The following is a 19112-nucleotide window of genomic DNA, read 5'->3' on the forward strand; positions in this document are numbered from 1 at the left end:
CCCTCTCAAAATCCCCTCAAGTTTCACCCTGAACAGAGTAAACAGTGTCATTTTGTTGCATGCTTGCGTGCTGAACATGACCAGCCCTGTTACATTCATTAGCTTTCAGAGAAAAGCCACCAAACCGCATTAAACAAAATACGCCACTTTTTAAGGCGCATTCATTTCCCTTTCCGGGCAACGGTGAAAACCCATGCGCATCTCCCCTTCTGGGCGATTACGAAGCTGAAAGAGTCTCCTTTAGATGGCATCCACATGAAACGAAAAGGAGCTAAGAGGCGTCATGTGATGGTCGCCTTGTTCTAGACAAATGACGCAGGTTTGACGGCATCACTGGCTGAATGGGAGCCTTTGAAACTGCCAAAGCAGCATGGCCCATGCAGCCCATAAATAAACAGTCAGTTCTGTGGTTGAGATCAATACTGATCATGACTCACTTCACAGTCTTAAGAGCTGCTGTGATGGGCCACACGTGTGATGATTTGGACTGTATTAATACAGCAGTCTTTAGTGGCTTGCCGATCGGATAGATGCAATAACAGTTACGTTATAAGTAAAAGCATTTCGAAGCAAGATGAAACATGTCTCCATTATCTCAGTCTAACAGAGAGATCTTTCCTTTCAAATGAAAATAATGTTGCTCTGTTGAACTACACACATGTGCCCAAATATTTTGTCTGCAGCCACTCTCTTTTAATTATATTTAGAGAACAGTCATGAGTTTTGAAGATGTAACAGATGAATCATGGTTGAGTTCACTGAAAAACAAAAAAAGAAAACATTTTCAATAAGATGCTCAGTAGGACTTGTTTTAGAGATAATGTCTCGAAGGGTTAGGGTTTTACACACACACACACACACACACACACACACACACACACACACACACACACACACACACACACACTTACATTTAAAATAATACTTGTTTTAAAAGAAAAAAAAATTATTTGCTTTTTAGTCCACTACTAAATATAGTATGATTACAACAAGTAAAATCAATTTGTCTATTAGTCTTCTGAAACGATACTCGGTTACTAACGTAACCTCGGATCTCTCTAGAAGAGGGAACGAGTATTGCGTAAGCTACGCTACGGGTAAAGTCATCTTTGCTCGAGATATTGAAGCCAAAAAAAATTATCCTTAATTTTGTATTTATTGTCAACGCAGTGCAGCAGCTAGCATACCTAGAGCAGGCCATATCGCGTACTCATTGGTTGCCCTGCGGCAACTGCTGCAACCTACCACTGAGCCTCACGCGTGACGTCACGTCCAATGCGCTTCGCGCCCTTACGCGTCATAGCCCGCCAAAATGGGGGTGGCTTAGCGTATAAAAGCCAGGCTTGTAGGCTGTCTCACTGGTTTCATCAGCTGAAGCGATAAGACGCTCGTGGCGCCTACACGGTCAGGTTACGCAATACCTCTTCTACCTCTTCTAGAGAGAACCGAGGTTACGTTAGTAACCGAGTATCGTTCTCTTACGAGAGGTTCTCTCGTATTGCGTAAGCTAGCTAGACCCTTGTTGCGCCCACCAAACGAGACAAAGAGCTGTTCCGAACGCCTGAAAGAGGCGGAGCGCGTAATGTAAATCCTGAGCGCCCTGACGGTGCAGAGGAGATTCACATCACCCTCACTGTCGGATGCAGGCAGAGCCGATAGAGAAATGACCTGCGCTCTGAATGGGGTGCCCAATATTTTAGGGACATAACCATGTCTTGGCTTGAGAATGACTTTAGAGTCATTTGGCCCGAACTCAAGACACGCAGCACTAACAGATAGCGCGTGCCGAAGGGACCGGAAGGGGAGAGCGGCGCGTCGAGGAACACGGACCGTTCAGCTTCCCCCATATCCGCCAGGGGCAACCAGAGGGGCCTCTCTGTGACGGTAAGCGAGGCCATGCATCTGCCCATCGAAGAGAGAGATCCGTCGCGCTCCTCAAATCCGTAATGGCGGCCGGGTCCTTGCTTTTCTCGTCCCACTCACGGAGGAGATCAGCCTGAAGGATTTGCAGCACGGCCATTGAATGCAGGGCGGAACCAGCTTGTCCGGCGGGGGTGAAGGCGCGGCCAACAAGGGCTGAGGTAGTTCTGCAGGCTTTGGACGGGAGGGCAGACTTTGAGCGCCATCTCGCGGAGGGCGGGCAAAGGTGCGCTGCGACCGCCGCTTCTACTGTGGGGATAGAGGTGTATCCCTTCTCGGCGGCGCCGTCCACTCGGGAGAGTGTCGAGGAGACATCAGCGTGGAGCCTCGCGGAGAATGGTGCGTTCCACGATTTTGACAGCTCAGCGTACAGCTCTGGCAGAAAGGGTGCAGATCTGGAAACGGGCTGGGAGCGGCGGCTGTGCAGGAAACAGCTGTCGAGCCTGTTGGTTACGGGTTCCTTCGGCGGTGACCAATCGAGCCCAAGTTGGTCGACGGCCTTAGAGAGGAGGCGCATTAACTCTGAGTCCACGCCTGCCCTAGTCCAGCTGGATTCCTGGACGGATGTGGAGGCGGAGTGATGGGAACTCGACCACTCCTCACTGTCCGACGCCAGGATGGAACAGCTGTCCAGTGAGTGGCCTCCTTCAGCCTCGTCCCGAGGCGGCGGCAGCGCGGGCCGAAGCTGGCGGCTGCGCGTCTGGGAGGAGCGGAGAAGGAGAGAGTGAGGCCAGCGGAAGACGTTCCGGCGAGCACTTCACTGCGGCCACGGGCTCCGGCATCCTCTGAGCACGGTGCTTCTTCTTGCGCGGTCCAGAGGGTGGAGTTACAGCGTTCTTTGTGAAGGCTTTGAGTTGAGCCTGCAGGGTCGACAGCGTAAGCGCTTCATAGTGCTCGCAACCGCCCGTGTCCAGGGCGAGGGCTGCATGATCCGGTCCCAGGCAGAGAGCGCAAATCACATGGCGGTCTCCTGCGCTGAGCTGGGCTCTACACGAGCCGCAGGAAAGGCGAGGCATTTTAAAACAAACGCTTGTGCTCTTTTTTGTGAGAGAGAGAGTGAGTGTCGCAGCGGCGAACACACACAGTTAGCAGTTATAAAGGATACACGCCGGATGGCGTAGCAGGCACGGATGGCTGAAGGTGGCGAAGACGGCGGCTGCTTCAGGCACTTTCCTCTGCTTGCTAGTCGCTGGATTCAACGGCGGCGGCTTCTCTCAGAGTCCAGCGATGGGGAGAGCTTCGCTGAAGATGATGAAATCAGTGAGACAACCTACGAGCCTGGCTTTTATACGCTAAGCCACCCCCATTTTGGCGGGCTATGACGCGTAAGGGCGCGAAGCGCCCTCATTGGACGTGAGGTCACGCGCGAGGCTCAGTGGTAGGTTGCAGCAGTTGCCGCAGGGCAACCAATGAGCATGCGATATGGCCTGCTCTAGGTATGCTAGCTGCTGCACTGCGTTGACAATAAATACAAAATGAAGGATAATTTTTTTTGCCTTCAATATCTCGAGCAAAGATGACTTTACCCGTAGCGTAGGCTAGCTTACGCAATACGAGAGAACGTCTCGTAAGAGAACCAAGTATTCATATAACCTGCGAAGTTGCTTCTTAATTCATCTTGTTTTTATGATGTTTAAACTAAATTTAAATTGACTAAATGCCACTATATGGTTAAGTTCTCTCTTTGGGATTACTTTACTGGACACATTTTAATGACATGGGTTTGGAGAAGCTCCAGTGATGTTAGGTTTTACAGTGTTGAAAGTCTATGCTGCCTAACAATAGCTTTCTGTCACAAGTCACATCATAAGAGTAAAGGCCTGTTTTGATTATAACAAATAAAAGCATCTAGCACCAATTTTATCAAATACAGATGCCATTGTTAATAAAATCATGCTTTTAGGAAAGCTATAAGTTAAACTTGCAATCAATAAAATTGTGCCTCTTCAAGAATATAAGTCAATTGAGAACGAGTCATTGTCAAACTGTGCAGCATGCTGAAACGGAGTTGCTGGGCCTGTTTCAGAAGGTAATCTATCATCAAACTTGTCTTTCTTTAAAGTACGACCACAGCAATAGATTGAGCCAGAGACATCCTATAGTCCTATCGAAATGTCACATTCCTGCTTTGAGACTTTCGAGTAATCCAGTCAAGGATCAGCCATATGTTGAAAGGGCACAGGGCACATAGGGGAAAACAGATCAGAAGTTTTCTAAGGGAAAAAACCTACAAGGAATCTCCTTGCCTCCAGGCAACGCTGTGATGCGCCTCCAATCTGCTGATCCTATTGGAAACATAATCTCTGGAAAATATCAAATGCAGGGTCTTGGTCGGTATCAGGCACACACATCAACAGTAATAATCCCCTCCAGTCATATATGCTCAATAGTTTATCATTATTTGATTTTACTTCAATTGGTGGAGCATGCTAGAGAAACAGTATTGAATCTAATTGTGGCTGTTTATCTGAGGAGGTCATCATTTTAAGGAGGTGGTCTTGATAATGTCACTGCACAGATTACTGCATTCAGCATGACGGCACCTTCACAACACTTCAGAAGAGGGTTAGCAACTTACTGAAGGCGTCAGAACTAAAACATTCTGTTAAAAAAACCTATTGGATAGAAGTACTAAATAAACAAACAAAGCGCACACAGATATGTTCAGTGAAAACTGCAGATGGTGGACACAATATTTAGTGCTGCATGTGCATAGAGACAAAAAGCACATTAAAGCATCTTTTAAAAGGCGCTCGAGCAGTGTTTCTGGTTTACTTGTGTCAGCATCACATACTATTGAACAAAAGAAAGAAGATATTATCAAGATGATGCTTTTTTTGGTAAATTTACAGGACTTGACGTTGTTACAAACTGTGAAGGTTTGTCACCATCTAGTGGTCAGAGTGAAAATGACATCAGTGAATCTACCTAGCAGCAGTTGCTTTCTGTCACTGACTTTCAAATGGCCAGAATCAAATTGCAATGTCCACAATTCATATGCACACCTTAAGAGCGGACGTGGGTGACTTGATTGTGTCAAGGCTTCCGGTCTCATCCGCTTCCGATTAGCTGTACAAAAACTATCGCGTTATGCTGCTCGATACTGCAAACTGTTGTTTGTTATCATATTTTAACTAGGTAACAAGCTAGTTAATTTTATTGTTGGCGTTTTGTTCTATTTTAATATCTGAATGACATTCAGAATGTTAGTTTCCAAGAAGAAAAATACTTATAGATATCACCCCATCAATATCGTCTGAATGTTAGTGAGAAAAAAAAACGTATAGATATCAATCTATCAAATCAATCAATGGCCATCGGTAATAGGCCCTACTAATATTTTGTAGCTTACAAAATTCAAAATGTTTATAACATTAAAATGGCAAATTATTTTGCTATTATTATAAATCTATGGAATGGAAATGTGCGTCACTACTGCATTGTGACATTTTTCAGTTTAGAAAAAGTCGAAAATGGTAAAAACAGCTGTGTCAACCCAATATAAAATATGACAAAAAACCCTAAAATAAACACTATAACATTAAAATCACTTTTACGGTAAACACATATTATTTGTCATGATGTATCATGTATCAACATGTATCATTTCATTAAATATTTAAAATATTTTACCTTTAATTGTGTATCATCCATGTAAAATGAACAGGTCTGCCAATGGTAAATTGATCTTGCGAGAAAGAAAGAAGAAAAAAGAAAAATAATCATGCGTTTTTAGGTATAATGCATCATTGATGAGATCCACATTTGTACAATGATCCATCTGTGAAGAAGCACTGAACACTGATTTCCAGTCAAATGTTTGACAGAACTTGCAGATGAAAGAAATTGAGTTCAGAATGTCATAAATCCATTTTATTATGAAAAAGAAAAAGCATATCTTGTATCATACAGTGTAACAGACCATCTCCCACAGGAAAAGTCCATTGGATGCCCCCAATAAATGGACCTTTGGACAAGAATTACAAAAAAACAACATAAAATTAAACAAAACTACTGCAACAACGCAGTGCCATTGGCTGTTTACAAATACGATCATAATTTTCTATAGTTTTCTTTTTTAATAGAAAGCGAAAATCCACAGTAAGTGACTGTTATTATAGGTTAGTATAATCATTCAGACTCATATAATGGAGAGCACAGGAAATGCTTTAGGTCTCCAAGTGCAATATTCATGATTCAGTTTAAGAGGATATTTGAGTTATTCTAATATGATATTGTTGGATAATGAACACTAAATCAATAAACTACGGTAGTTAAAATCCTCAATTTCACTATATGTTCGCAGGAACATGAGTACTGAAATAGTGCTGCCAATAATGGCTCTGGATAAGTTTAAACAACAACAAGCCATTCAAATATGAAATCAACATTAGTATTTTTTGCATTCCATGACTTGTCAAGTAAATTATAGTTTGCCTAAAAGAAAAAATAAACTGCAAAAGACAACCTCAACCATTATTTGCAACTCTTCTAAAATGTTTACAACGGCTGCATTAGAGTTATAACTCCTCAAATAACCATGATTGAAGTCATTTCTCCATGATGAGGTAGAATTCAAACATTTCTGTGAAGACAGGTGTATGGGAATGTAAACAAAAAATAAAGGCTTTCGCAATTCATATTTCAAAGCGCATTAAAAGTGACAAGTGTGATGTCAAGCATTATGTCGGGAAAAGATTTAAATAGTTCAAAAACCATATTGATATGCATTTACAATCCACTCAGATTTGATCTAGAAACTCCAGCTCCTCTGATAAAACTGTGCTTTAAGATTTGCAAACATTTCGAAACTACCACAGCTGGTACAGAGAAAGGCCAGCAAAAAGGCTCAATGGTTTTAATACCAATCATCAAAACAGTTTCAGATGAACCAGCACAGAAAAAACGCACAAATGCATAATGCACTGCATTAAAAGTAAAGCCAATGCATGCACAAGGAATGTCTAATTCACTACACGAACACAGATTGGCGATGTTTTTCAGTTGTGTGCCTAGTCAGACAAGCATTAATTTTATTCACATATCTCTGTGCATTGCACTTTGAAGGATAAGTTATATATGACATAACATTAGTAAAAGATGTTGTTTACATTCATGATATGCAAGAGGCTCCCTCAAAAGGGAATGTTAGAGTTCTCTGTTTAGAAAAAAAGCCAAATAATAAAAGAAAAAGACAGAAAAAGGCCATAATTGCATGACAAAGAAAATGAGAGGGAGAAAGAGATTATGAACACTGTATTTGTGTCAATCTTGTGTCAAAAAACATGTCCAGGTTGCATTTCACCCAAGAATACATACATTCATGTTTTCATGAGTGTTAAACATTTTCCTCCTAGATTCTCATTACCATATTGCCTCTGGAGTTTTTACTTTTGAGATTATTTTAATTGGTAATTGGGTTAAATTAGCTTCTTGTCATTTTAATACATTATTAACATCAACAAAGGCAGTACAACAAAAAAAATCATTATTATATACTCTATAAATTAAATAATAAACCTTTTTTATATATAAAGTTATTTTTTTATCATTGTAATGATATACAGAAATGCAACCTAGACATGTTCTTGATAGGCTTTCATGAGGGTCATCCATTTAGGTCCACAAAAAGGGGCTAAACATCATTTAGCATATAATCTGTCTTGTATCTGCATAAAAAAAAATGCCTCTAATATACACAGGCAGGAATCGGCAACACCCTCCCAAAAAGACCACAGAAGAGAAACCTCACATTTTACTATTCACTCTGACAACAGAGGTTATATAAACCCTTGAAACACAGTAGATCTTTTTAAACAGATGATTCAGTTCAATCTGCCGACAGTGCTAAAACCATCCGAGCACGTTCTACACACATAGTACGTCATTTATCTTACTTTGCACATTATTAGCTTTAAGGTCGTGACTCAATGCAGACACCTTCTGAAAACGCACTTTTATGGTAGTCGTAATGGAATGGACACACATCCACACACGTGTGCATGCGTTAAAAGAGGTCTGCATTTCCATGCATTTTTTTTATAGACGATTGCATGCATGTGGCGCAAAGCAAGAGAAACTGAATAGTAAATAAAGCCATTCTAAAGGTCCGACTGCCAGAGGCTTCGGCTACCATCTCTATAGGGCTCAATAAGGCATTTGATCATACGCAAGGCTAATTCAATCTGTCCACTTCATGTGCACACACGTCAGACTCATTTCGCAAACCACTTTGCGTGATCTGAAGTTTCCCGGAGGGAATGTATACCTCATGATTTCTATAAAAAGTTCAGTTGGTTAGTATAGCGATGTATATCTTCTTTGAGTTAAAGCAGCAGCATATTTATAATAATACATTATTAGTGTCACTATAGCATATCACTATCTAGCAGGGTAGCGGAAACAAAAAGATTCATAAGCAAATCTGGGACAGCGGTCAAGACGATTCATACTCACAGAAAACGACCAAAAAAACCAAGAGAAAATGAGAAGAAAATATCGCTATACCGACAAAAAACAGATCACCTCCCCAACAAGTGGTGGAACTATAAATGCAATGGAAAAATAAATGCATACGTGTAATTATCAAGTACGTTGCACTGATTGGCTACCCTGTAAAACAGAGAGCCAATCAGAGGTAAGGGTCCAACTGTCCATTGGCTCGAGTGACTGACGGACAGAATGTTGTGTAAAAAGCTGAATTCACACAAGTTTATAGAGAAAAGCACTGCTGTAAGGCTTTGTTTAGTTCATGGCTCCTCTGTTTAAAGTCTCAGTGGTTGAATTGTGTGTTTCTCCAAAGCAAGTCATCCACAGGTTAATGAAAACACCCTCTGCTTGACATTAATTCACCGACGCGAAGGAGAGTCTGGTGAATGTTTTTAATAAGGGCAAACGAAAATAGTGTTCGATCAAGAGACAGCTGCAAGATCGCAGATAGCTTGATCTCGCTGTGACATCTCACGTTAAGCTCCATGTGGATACCCTCCATAAGAGCTTGCTTTCAGATAAGGAACCATAAATAAATAAAAAACAGATGGAAAGTCCATTTTGTAAAGTCAGCCAATATACAACGTCCGTAAGGTTAAAAGGGCAGAATTTTCCAGCTCAATGGTGTGTAAACAGTGCCGATTTGCAATTAGCTCTGCCATAATCACAGAAGTCACTGTAAGCTGTCGCCCTCAGCAAAGGGTCACCAGTTTGCTTTGACCGCTCTGATATCACTCACCAAGTTCTGAGCCAGACATATCCCAAAAATCTGAAACATATTTAAAAAGAAGACATCATAGAGGAGAAAAGAAAATAATAGCTTAAGAAAAATTACAATACACAATCAAAGTGCTTTTGGTTTCATTTTTAACTACCAGAACAGCTGAAACATCTCTAAGTTACAGATGTATTACACAGAAAGTCAAGAAATATCGGGTTCATATTTAAAATTAAAATAAAACCTATTTTGCATAAAGAAAATTAAGCCTGATTTTATGATCATTTGGATTTTTTCACGCCCTTCCTTAAAGCGTTACTTCACCCAAAAATGTAAATTTGGTGCTAATTTACTCACCTCAGGCCATCCAAGATGTAGGTGTCTTTTTTCTTTCAGTAGAACAGTAAAGAACATTTTTAGCTGAAAACATGGTCCTTCGTGATTCATAAGATGCACTTATTAAAGATATTAAAACATATACATGCAAAACAAAATTAATACTCGTGGCTCCTGGTGATACTTTGTGGACTTAGGAAGCGAAGCGATTAGTCTGTGCAAGAAACTGAACATTATTTAACGCATTATTACCCGTAAGCAGCCTCTGTAAACGGTCTTGAGCACGCTCAAGATAGTGTGGATCACAAGCTCGATCCTTTTCGCTTCATAAGACCTCAATGTATCGTCAGAAGCCACGGGTTTTTTGTTTTTCAATTATGTTTTGCATGTATATGTGTTTTTTTTACTCTCAAAGTGACGGTAGCCATTGACTGTAGCATTATATGGATCACAGCGGACCGCGGTTTCAGCTAAAAATATTTTTAGTGTTCGATTGAAAGAAAAAAAAAGAAAGAAAAAAAGAGTATATTAAAAGCAAATTTTCATTTTTTGGGTGAACTATCCCTTTAATTGCAAGCCTTTGCAAATTCTTTCACTTTATGAAATAATAACATGATACTTAAATTTTTTATAGTACATTTTTTAAGTATACACTACCATTTGCTGTTAGTAAGATTCATTTTTTTAAATACTTTTATCATCATCAAGGATGCATTAAATTGACCAAAATTGACAATAAAGACATTTATAATGTTACAAAAGTTCATTTCGAACTTGCTATTCATCAAAGAATCCTGAATTTTTGAATCATGGTTTCCACAAAATATGAAGCAGCACAACAGTTTTCAACATTGAGAATAATAAGAAATGTTTCTTGAGCAGCATATTAGCATATTATAATGATTTCTGAAGGATCATGTGACACTGAAGACTGGAATAATGATGCTGACAATTCAGCTTTTCCAACACAGGAATAAATTACATTTTAAAATATATTCAAAATAAAAATTATTTTTTTTTTTAAATTGTAATAATATTCCACAAAATTATGTTTTTTAATGCATTTTTGATCAAATAAATGCAGCATTGGATAGCAGAAGATACTTTTTCAAAAACATTAAAAAAACGACCCCAAACTTTTAAACTGTAGTGTACATTGTAGTATCTGAAAATACCACAATGAAAAAATAACATTTATATTTTTTCTTCTGATTTTGGGTTGAATTATGACCCGGACATTTTAAGATTCACTTTGGTATCAATTAATGTTGGAACTAGATTTAAAGCTGTATTTTAAAGCTCAACCAGAGGGTGGCAGCATAACATTCATTCTTGTGTGACCATTTTACCACTCAGGACCCATTCAAGCAAATCTGTTCAGTTATTACTACATCTTTAACAGATATTTGCATGCTTTGAAACATTTCCATTATCATTGTCCTTACCTGTAATAATGCAATCCCCACAAAAATCCCAGCAACAATGATCAGATTGTCCTGCAGCCACTTTTCAAACTGCCCCACGCAGCCCTTGGTGTAAATGTACTTCTGCTGATCCAACTCCTAGTTAAAAAGATTATTAAAAAAGGCACATCACTTAATGGAACATGTCAGATCAAAATAAGAAACTAAATCTTCATTTAAGTGCACGGCGTGTCATATTGGTGTTCGCTCCTCCGAGTTGACCTTTAATCTTTACACAAGTCCAGGATAAACGATTAGGCCTTCACCTGGGCGGACCTGCGCATTAATCTATTTGAGAACAAATATCCTCTCTGGAAAACTGGAGGAACTCACTCCCACGCTAAGTAGATAAAATGTCACACAGCTCACCACATATAACCTGACACAGGGAAGATCCAGTTTGTATTACACAGACATACAGGAATGTCTTAACTACTGTCTATCGGATTCTGGGAAGGAAGGGAGATGAAAAGGTGTAATTTGGGGCTGTCAGTGACATTTGAAGGTGAAGAAAGAGAAAGGCACACAATCCAGCTTTTGTGAACCATACAAACTTGTTCTCCATAGAATCTTTTGTCCCCCCAGGAAAGAAGACACAAAAGACTTTAGAAACGTAACGCCAAACCAGTAGGAAGTCGGTGGGATTCAGAGAAAGTCAATGAAAGGTGGAAAATGGTTGAACAAAGAACTTTTTAAAGTATGATTCCTTGAGCAGACATTGGTTTAATGTATTTTAATACATACAGCTCAAAAAACAGTACAGTAAAAACACATAACAGCAAATAAAACCTATTAAAAGGTGGATTGTAAGAGAAAGAGTATCCATGGATACAGGAGAGACATTGGTGAACCGTGAGTGCAGTGTCACTCCACCCATACTGCCATAAGCCGCTGACTTCCCAATTACAGAGCTCCACAATTTCCCGTGGCTAAAACTAGAAACTAATTATCACTTTTAAAGGCTTAAACTGTTATTGAGGAGAAGAAGAGGAATTAAAATGCTCTCAGAATCTCTCATGCGCTTAACCCTTCTGTGCTCTTTTCAAAGGGTGGTCTGACACTACACGATTTATACACTTGACTACATATATTTTTTTACAACATTTAAAAATCTACCGTGTTAGTTAATGAAAATACAATTGTTCAAGTTAGTTCATAGTACATTTACTAATGATAACAAATACAAGTTTTCATTTAAAAAATGTACTGTTAAATGTTGAAATTAACATTAAGACGAATAAAAGCCGTAGAGTTATTGTTCTTTGTTAGTTCATGTTTACTATTGTAGTTAACTAATGTTAACAAATAAAAAACTATTGTAAAGTATTACCAAGAATATATTTTATGCATGTGCACAATGGTAACATTTATAACTGGTAATAACACACTCACTCCTTGATGCCGCACATCATAGCCACACTGTGTATTCAGGACATCCTCCTAGAGAGAGACCAAGAAAACATGCTCATTTAGTTACTTTTTTTTTTTTATCGCAGACTTCATAATAGAATAAAATTACAGAATACAAATTTTCAGATAAAACATATTGTTTAATATAACATGAAAAAAATTGTTAGGATTGAAGCACTCAACTTAATAGAATATAAAAAGAGATGAGAAGGATTTTTCACATTCAACCTTTTAACAGCTAAACAACACTATTATCAGCTAAAGATCTATAAAAATAGTAACAGGTTTCATATGTTAACATTAACTACATAAGTTAACATGGACTAACCATGAAAATAACCCTAAAGCTTTTATTAATCTTGGTTAAAGCTGCAGTCCGTAGTTTTTCTTCTTTGTCGCCATCTCTGTTCGGAATTTGCATTTGTGGTTATTCGCGTAATTATCAACTTTATGTATTTTGACTCGGCGCGGCACAGTGCGGATTAATTCAATGTTTTGAGGAGAATGTGCGGCTGTCAGTCGCCGCGCCGGTGTGGATACTGGCATTCACAATCACAGATTCTACTATTTGGAAGTATGACCAAAACAAGAATTTTCACCGAAAATGTCATCTGAACAAGTAAGAAACATCCACTTTTGTTCTGACCAACTAAGGGAAAAAAACCATTGCAGTAAATCATTCTGATTAAATCTAACGATCGCTTATCATATCATGTCAAACCATGCAAATTATACTTTGTTCTCAAATTGTTAATGTTAACAACATCAGCATGGCGTGACTACATATAATGCCCTTCAGATATTTATCCTTGTTTTCGCATGGGCCTGGTTGTAGTCTCTTTTTTTTTTCTGTAGCCACTCCGAAGTCAAAAGTCCTTTGCATTTTACATCAGGTGAATCTCCAGTTGTCACTGGTGATTGTCGTTTGAACCTTTCTGGATCCGCCATCAAATTGATAAGTTTAATTATATCAAGTGCTGTGAGAAAACATCCTCAAACGCAACATAGCCTACTAGCCTAGACACCTTTATATACAGATGTGACGTAATGACGCAAAGACATGCTCAAATTTCCCGCGGAAATCCAGCAGTACCACTGGAATTAAAAATATTATTACAAGCTTACTGTTTTGAATCGAGCTAAGGCAAGCAGATAGTTTTGAACACTGGCTGGTTATGTACTTGCTCAAAAATTTATTTTGGATAATTTTTAACCCTAAAAAGTTACGGACTCCAGCTTTAATGTTAATTCCAACATTTACTTATACATTATTAAAATCAAAAGTTTTAATATAATTTAATGGACCTGAGATGAACAGACTAACAATAAAGAGCAAACAGCCACAAAAGACGACTACTCTCCACTTACTGACTTAATGCGTAAACATTATGGGAAACGCACTCGCCAGACGGGATTTAAGCTTTGTCGGCTGGAGACCTAAGTTTGGTTTGAAGACAAAAAACATACCAAACACAATGTTCTCTTGCCATTTCTGATTTCTAACATGCACTCACGGTGTTTGCCGTGGTCTGGCGTCTATCAGAGCAGAAACAAAAGCAGCTGCTCGGTGCTCTCCGTTCATTTTTCCATCGTCTCCAGTCGTGTTCATTTGTAAATTACACAAGCTTATTTCGCCAATTAGATAAAAAAATCTGAAAAAGCCCATGAATTTACCATAGACCATACCCTCGAAGAAATCAGGACAGAAGTGGTTGAATGTGGACATAAGAGACGGATTAAAACGACAGGTGTAAACGGGTATGCGTCTACCTTGTGATCCGATCAAGAAAAAAACATCTTAATGCCAGGTGTAAACAGGGCCTTAGCTACATTCTGTTATCCCCATAATACAAAACCAGCACATTGTTCTATGACTGAACATATGTTAGGATGTTCAGTTCAAAGATTGTGATAACACAGTTAACTTGCTGAAACAGGAGCAGGGAAGAGCAACTGGTAAACAGATGAAATGATAGTTTCTGGCACTCACAGCAGGGTCTTTGACGCAACAGGAGAAGGGAACGCCACAGCTTTCCCGGCTGGGGTTAAAGTCAGTGCAGTTGAAATAGATGTTCAGGTTCCAGTCATTCGGTCCATGAGCACCACAACACGACCACTGATGTGATACATAACATCACCATTATCATCACACAGCTGTAATTTACAGTTAAACGTTTCATATAAAAAATGCATGATTCAAGATGCATGACTCAAATTCTCTAGTGCACACTAACATACCATAAGTCTTATTCAAAATATATACCACAGCACAGCAGAAAATGAGAGGGGAAGAGAAGTGCTGACTCACATATTCTTGAGCAAAGTCAATGAGGTTCTGGAGGTCAATGTCATCCCGATATGCTTTAACATTGTTGTTGATGAAGAAGTTCAGCTGGTCTTTGATCCAGTCTTTGAATACGAAGGCTAAAATGCCAGCTGTGAGCTCCAGGAAAAAGATGAGGCCCAAAAACACTGAAAACTAGAAGAGAAAACAGATAGATAGTGGAGTCAGAACTTCATTATCCTAAAAATCTCAGTAACTCGTTTTTAGTAATTATTTAAGGTAAATATTTTTTCAATAAAATCATTGCCATTTAAATTTCCTCCAGGAGGCATTTCAATCACTTCTGGGTGTATTCTTGTGTTATAACCAATTCATTTCTGGAAACAAATAAGCCTTGAAATCAGAGACCGGGAAATAGGTTGCAGAAAAATGGGATGCAGGGTTTGCAGGCCGGATATAAGGGTGGAACTCACAAATTTGAGCAGAAGCGTGTTTTCCCGGAGCGCACCGATGCATCCGGCAAATCCTAGGATGAACATCACCCCTCCTACTACGATAAACAGCCAGACAGGGTCGAAGCCGCCCAGATCTGTGATGGAGGAGATGTTTGACAGCACTCCCTGTGGGACAGACACATCAGACAGAGTTGTTGTAAGTTCACATCCTGACCTTAAAATCCTTCACCACCTGCAACTCTCCACGGTGATTCATGCCTTACACGTTTGGATTTCCACATCAGGGTGAAATTTCAGTTCAATCCCAGAACCAACAGCAGATTTTAGACCATGCTGACAGTGAATATAAACAAGGTTCCTTTTTTGTATGTTCTTGCTTTTTTGTCATGATGGGGGGAAAATAGGCAGCTCTGAAATTCACTTGAACACTTATTTAAAATCACTATTTCAAATTCAACACCCTCAGTCCAATTCTTAATGCTTTTTTTCTGTAATTAACATTTAGCAAATTTAAAAATGAACCCTTTATTAATTATTTACATGGTGTTACCAAGATGTTCCATAATTGGCTGACATTAATACAAAGTGCCATATGGCATACACGTGTCTTTTAGTAGAACAATCAACGACTGAAATGGAGCAATTTCCAGGTTATTAATCAGCCAATTGACTTCTAGTCGCCTCAAATTAGTGCGAAGAAATTACATTCACCTTTCATGCATGAATACATAACAGTGAGGGTGACCTTTTCCAAGAGGGACGACAATTTGGATAGAGAATAGTCACAATAAATACAAAGCCTTATTGAACTATGCGGCATGGTTAAAAGCCTGCAACAAAAATATAACAAAGTCATTAAACTGTCATGGAAATAAATAAAAGATGCCACCCACATGCTCTCAAATGTCATGGTTTAAGGAGGCTTTAATGGAGGTTTCAGAGATCAAAAGGAGGAAAAAGCAACGTGGTGGATTCACAGAACGTCTTTACATTTGGCAAAAAGAACATTTCATAAAATAAAGCATGAAGTCCAAGAGGAAAATATGTTAAACATTAATTCTGATGCTTTAACAGGCAGACCGAACGAGACAATGGGGTATTTGTAGGTAGTTTGTACTTTTAAAGTGTGCTGTCTTCTTCTGTTTATGTCTATGATTATGTTGCTCTGGCAACCACATGGATAATAATATTAGGAATTTGAGGCATGTCACCGATCGTTGTGTTACTCTGTATTTGTGTTTCCAACTTGCCTTTTCTGCCCAAGCCCAAAGTCCAATACCCAGGAATGCAGCTCCCAGCAACTGCAACACACAACAGAATTTATCACATTTACACCACTTAAACAATTCATTCTCGCTCCATAATGACATGAGGTTACTGCTATGTTCAGACAGCACTGTGCTCTTCTTATCTTAGGGCAAACCATTTGAAAAAGAAAAAGTGGCCGAGTTTTTTATCAAAGATCCAGAAAGTAGCTATTTCCCTGCATCCACTGCCATCTTTGGCATAAGTTTCCTTGAAAAGGAGCCAAGACTTGTTTTTATCTGAATGAGAGAAATCACTTCGATGACACTGCTTACAGGAACCTGTTTTATTACATTGAGGTTTATGGTTCACTAATTTTACTGTTCTGGCATGTCTACCCAAGAAGATCAGAGGAAAATCAGATACTAAATTGATTATCACACTTTAAAGGTAAAGTCTTTTATTAATTTCTTACCCAGATTCTTCAGAAAAAGATATGTTATTGATATTCTCAGTGGATAACCACACAAGTTTCACAAAGCAATTGTTTTAGTGGTCAACCGAAATTGATTTTTTTTCATGGCCGATGCGGAAATATTAGGGAGCTGGGTGGCTGATATATCTGATATCATATTTAATTTAAAGATAGTAAAAACACATGCTTAACAATTGCTAAAATTAAATGTATATACATTTTTCATAATATTTACATTATTTGAAAATCAATATAAAAAAATAATTAAAATAAGAGTCCTGCACGGTCAAAATAAGAGTCATACTCCTGACACATCTGCCACAAAGAAAAAATTATCAGCCAATGCCAATAATTAAGAATCCTAAATATCAGCCAACATATCAGCATTGCCAATGTATCAGGTTACCACTATCGTATAGACTTTACCTTAGTCAGGGTAGCGCCGTATTTTATATATTATTTAATTAACAGGAATGAAAACGAGGCTGTGAGGGATAGAATTACAATGAACTCAATGGATTGTACTGTTGTTCAACAACATATACCAATTGTTCATCTGATGAAATGTCTTTCTAAAAAAAACTTTCAGTAGACAAAAACTAAGGATGTGTCCACTTGTAGTTCTGTTCTCTTGGTCTGGACCAAAAAAGAAAATGATACATTTAGTCCTGGTTCACACCGTCATTCTTAACAAAGAACCAAAAGACTTTTATGACATTTATTTTGCGAGTGCGACAAAAAATCCAAAACAATGCTTTGTGCTGGGCTAAATGTGCTCACTGTATGTACGTATGATGCCATATGATGGAGCTAATAACTCTTGAAGAGCTTATAAAATGTGTAAAAGAGTCAAAACAGCAGCAAGCACTAACAGAGCAATGGCACCAGAGTTTGTTTTAATCTAACCAATCCTGCCAAATGTGAACACAGCCTAAACACTTTTAAAAGTGGTGAAAATTACATGATGCAGAACCTTTTTACAATGCATGCCATTGTAAAGACTGTAAGTCTATCCCTCACAGCCTCGTTTTTATCTGCTTTAAATTCAATATGGCGTCTATGATGGATTTTACTAACATTTCTTTTTCTTGCAGGATTAATTTTTATATGCTTTTAAAAATGAAATGCCCCCAACACTTTGGCCAAAGTTACTGTGTGTCTGAATAACAAACATCTTGCATAATCAAGAAATCAGGATTTGCTTTTACCTAATAACAGAGGGTTTTCTGAATTATACATATGAAGAACCATATTGTAAAAAAAAAATGATATGAAGAATCATGTCACTGTTGCCATGCTCCTATTCTATAAAAAATGTTGTACTCGGTTTTGCTGGTGGCATATTCTTAATTATTAAAGTATATTCTAAAACATTGTCTGGAGTTTGTCTGATTATTGCTGCATAGCATGCTAGACACTAGAGATCTTACTTCTATTCCCAAGTGATAGTGTTCAAATAGGTTGAGACGTCGACAGACTCGAAGCCAGTTGTCGACTGTAGACACAGAGCTAGAGTATAAATATTATTAAGTGTCGACTGTAGATGCTTGGATGTCGACTGGACACCCAGGTAAATGTAAGTCAGGTGCGTAGGGGAAAATCTACCACACGTCTAAACTGACTAAGGTGAAGGTTTCAGAAAACTTCTGAGAGTCACAAAAGTCATTAGGTTTTTTATAAAATAAAATAAAAAGTCATACACCACTTTTATTACACAGAGATGGTACAGGAAATTACCAAAGAGAGAAAGAATGGGATGAGACTTTGAAAGTGAGCACCACAGCTCAACATGTCCTAAGCACATGCACCAACTACTAGGTCATGACACCAACTACAGAACAATTTTACTTGGGCTAAACTATGCAATGAAAAGCGTTTTTCTGCAAGTTTGATTTAATGACTGACCTTCTTGGTCTAAAGTGTTATCAAAACTACAGATTCCCTGTCAAACTCCCACCGGGCTCTCTCAGCTGTGTGTTTGACTGCAGGTTAGAACAATCCCAGCGTGAGGGGAAACGTGAGAGCGGGAAGGTGAGAGTTAGAGGTTGGGTATCAGCAGCCGCAAATCCCATAATCCCATTTCCCTGTGGTCTCGGCTAATCCAATGGATGGATGGGACAGATCTAAGGGCCAGTCATCCACTGCACACACTTTCTCTGTCAATCCATACCACTGATTCCCACTCATCGCTATCATGAAGACATCAGTATATCTCCCCCAGTTCTGACGGTCTTGATCCAGGGGAGGCCTGTGTTGTGTCACGCCCATGTGGATATCGGGATTAAGACACAATCAAGCATTGTAGAGCACTTAAACA

At 39.0% G+C, this 19112-nt stretch overlaps 1 protein-coding gene across 6 annotated transcripts in view; it reads right to left on the reverse strand.

Moving 5' to 3' along the window:
* tspan17 (tetraspanin 17) overlaps window positions 1-19112 on the reverse strand; it is a 34388-nt gene that overhangs the window by 10042 nt on the left and 5234 nt on the right. Inside the window, exons 2-9 of one of the 6 annotated variants that reach the window (XM_077247624.1) lie at window positions 16326-16376; window positions 15094-15240; window positions 14645-14815; window positions 14327-14452; window positions 12319-12366; window positions 10909-11025; window positions 9149-9178; window positions 6209-6505 (exon numbers count right to left, since the gene is read on the reverse strand). In XM_077247624.1, the coding sequence (XP_077103739.1) occupies window positions 6347-6505; window positions 9149-9178; window positions 10909-11025; window positions 12319-12366; window positions 14327-14452; window positions 14645-14815; window positions 15094-15240; window positions 16326-16376 (849 nt within the window). In that variant the 3' untranslated portion in view covers window positions 6209-6346. Of the gene's footprint in view, window positions 1-5553; window positions 5609-6208; window positions 6506-7460; window positions 9179-10908; window positions 11026-12318; window positions 12367-14326; window positions 14453-14644; window positions 14816-15093; window positions 15241-16321; window positions 16377-19112 lie in introns of those variants that run through there. The other 5 variants (XR_013210331.1, XM_077247619.1, XM_077247620.1 and 2 more) reach the window with 5 other exon arrangements.

The sequence above is a fragment of the Siphateles boraxobius genome, unplaced genomic scaffold (genome assembly GCF_051911475.1).
Source record: "Siphateles boraxobius isolate OS27281-9 unplaced genomic scaffold, OSU_SipBor_1 3, whole genome shotgun sequence".
NCBI classification, from domain to species: Eukaryota; Metazoa; Chordata; class Actinopteri; order Cypriniformes; family Leuciscidae; genus Siphateles; species Siphateles boraxobius.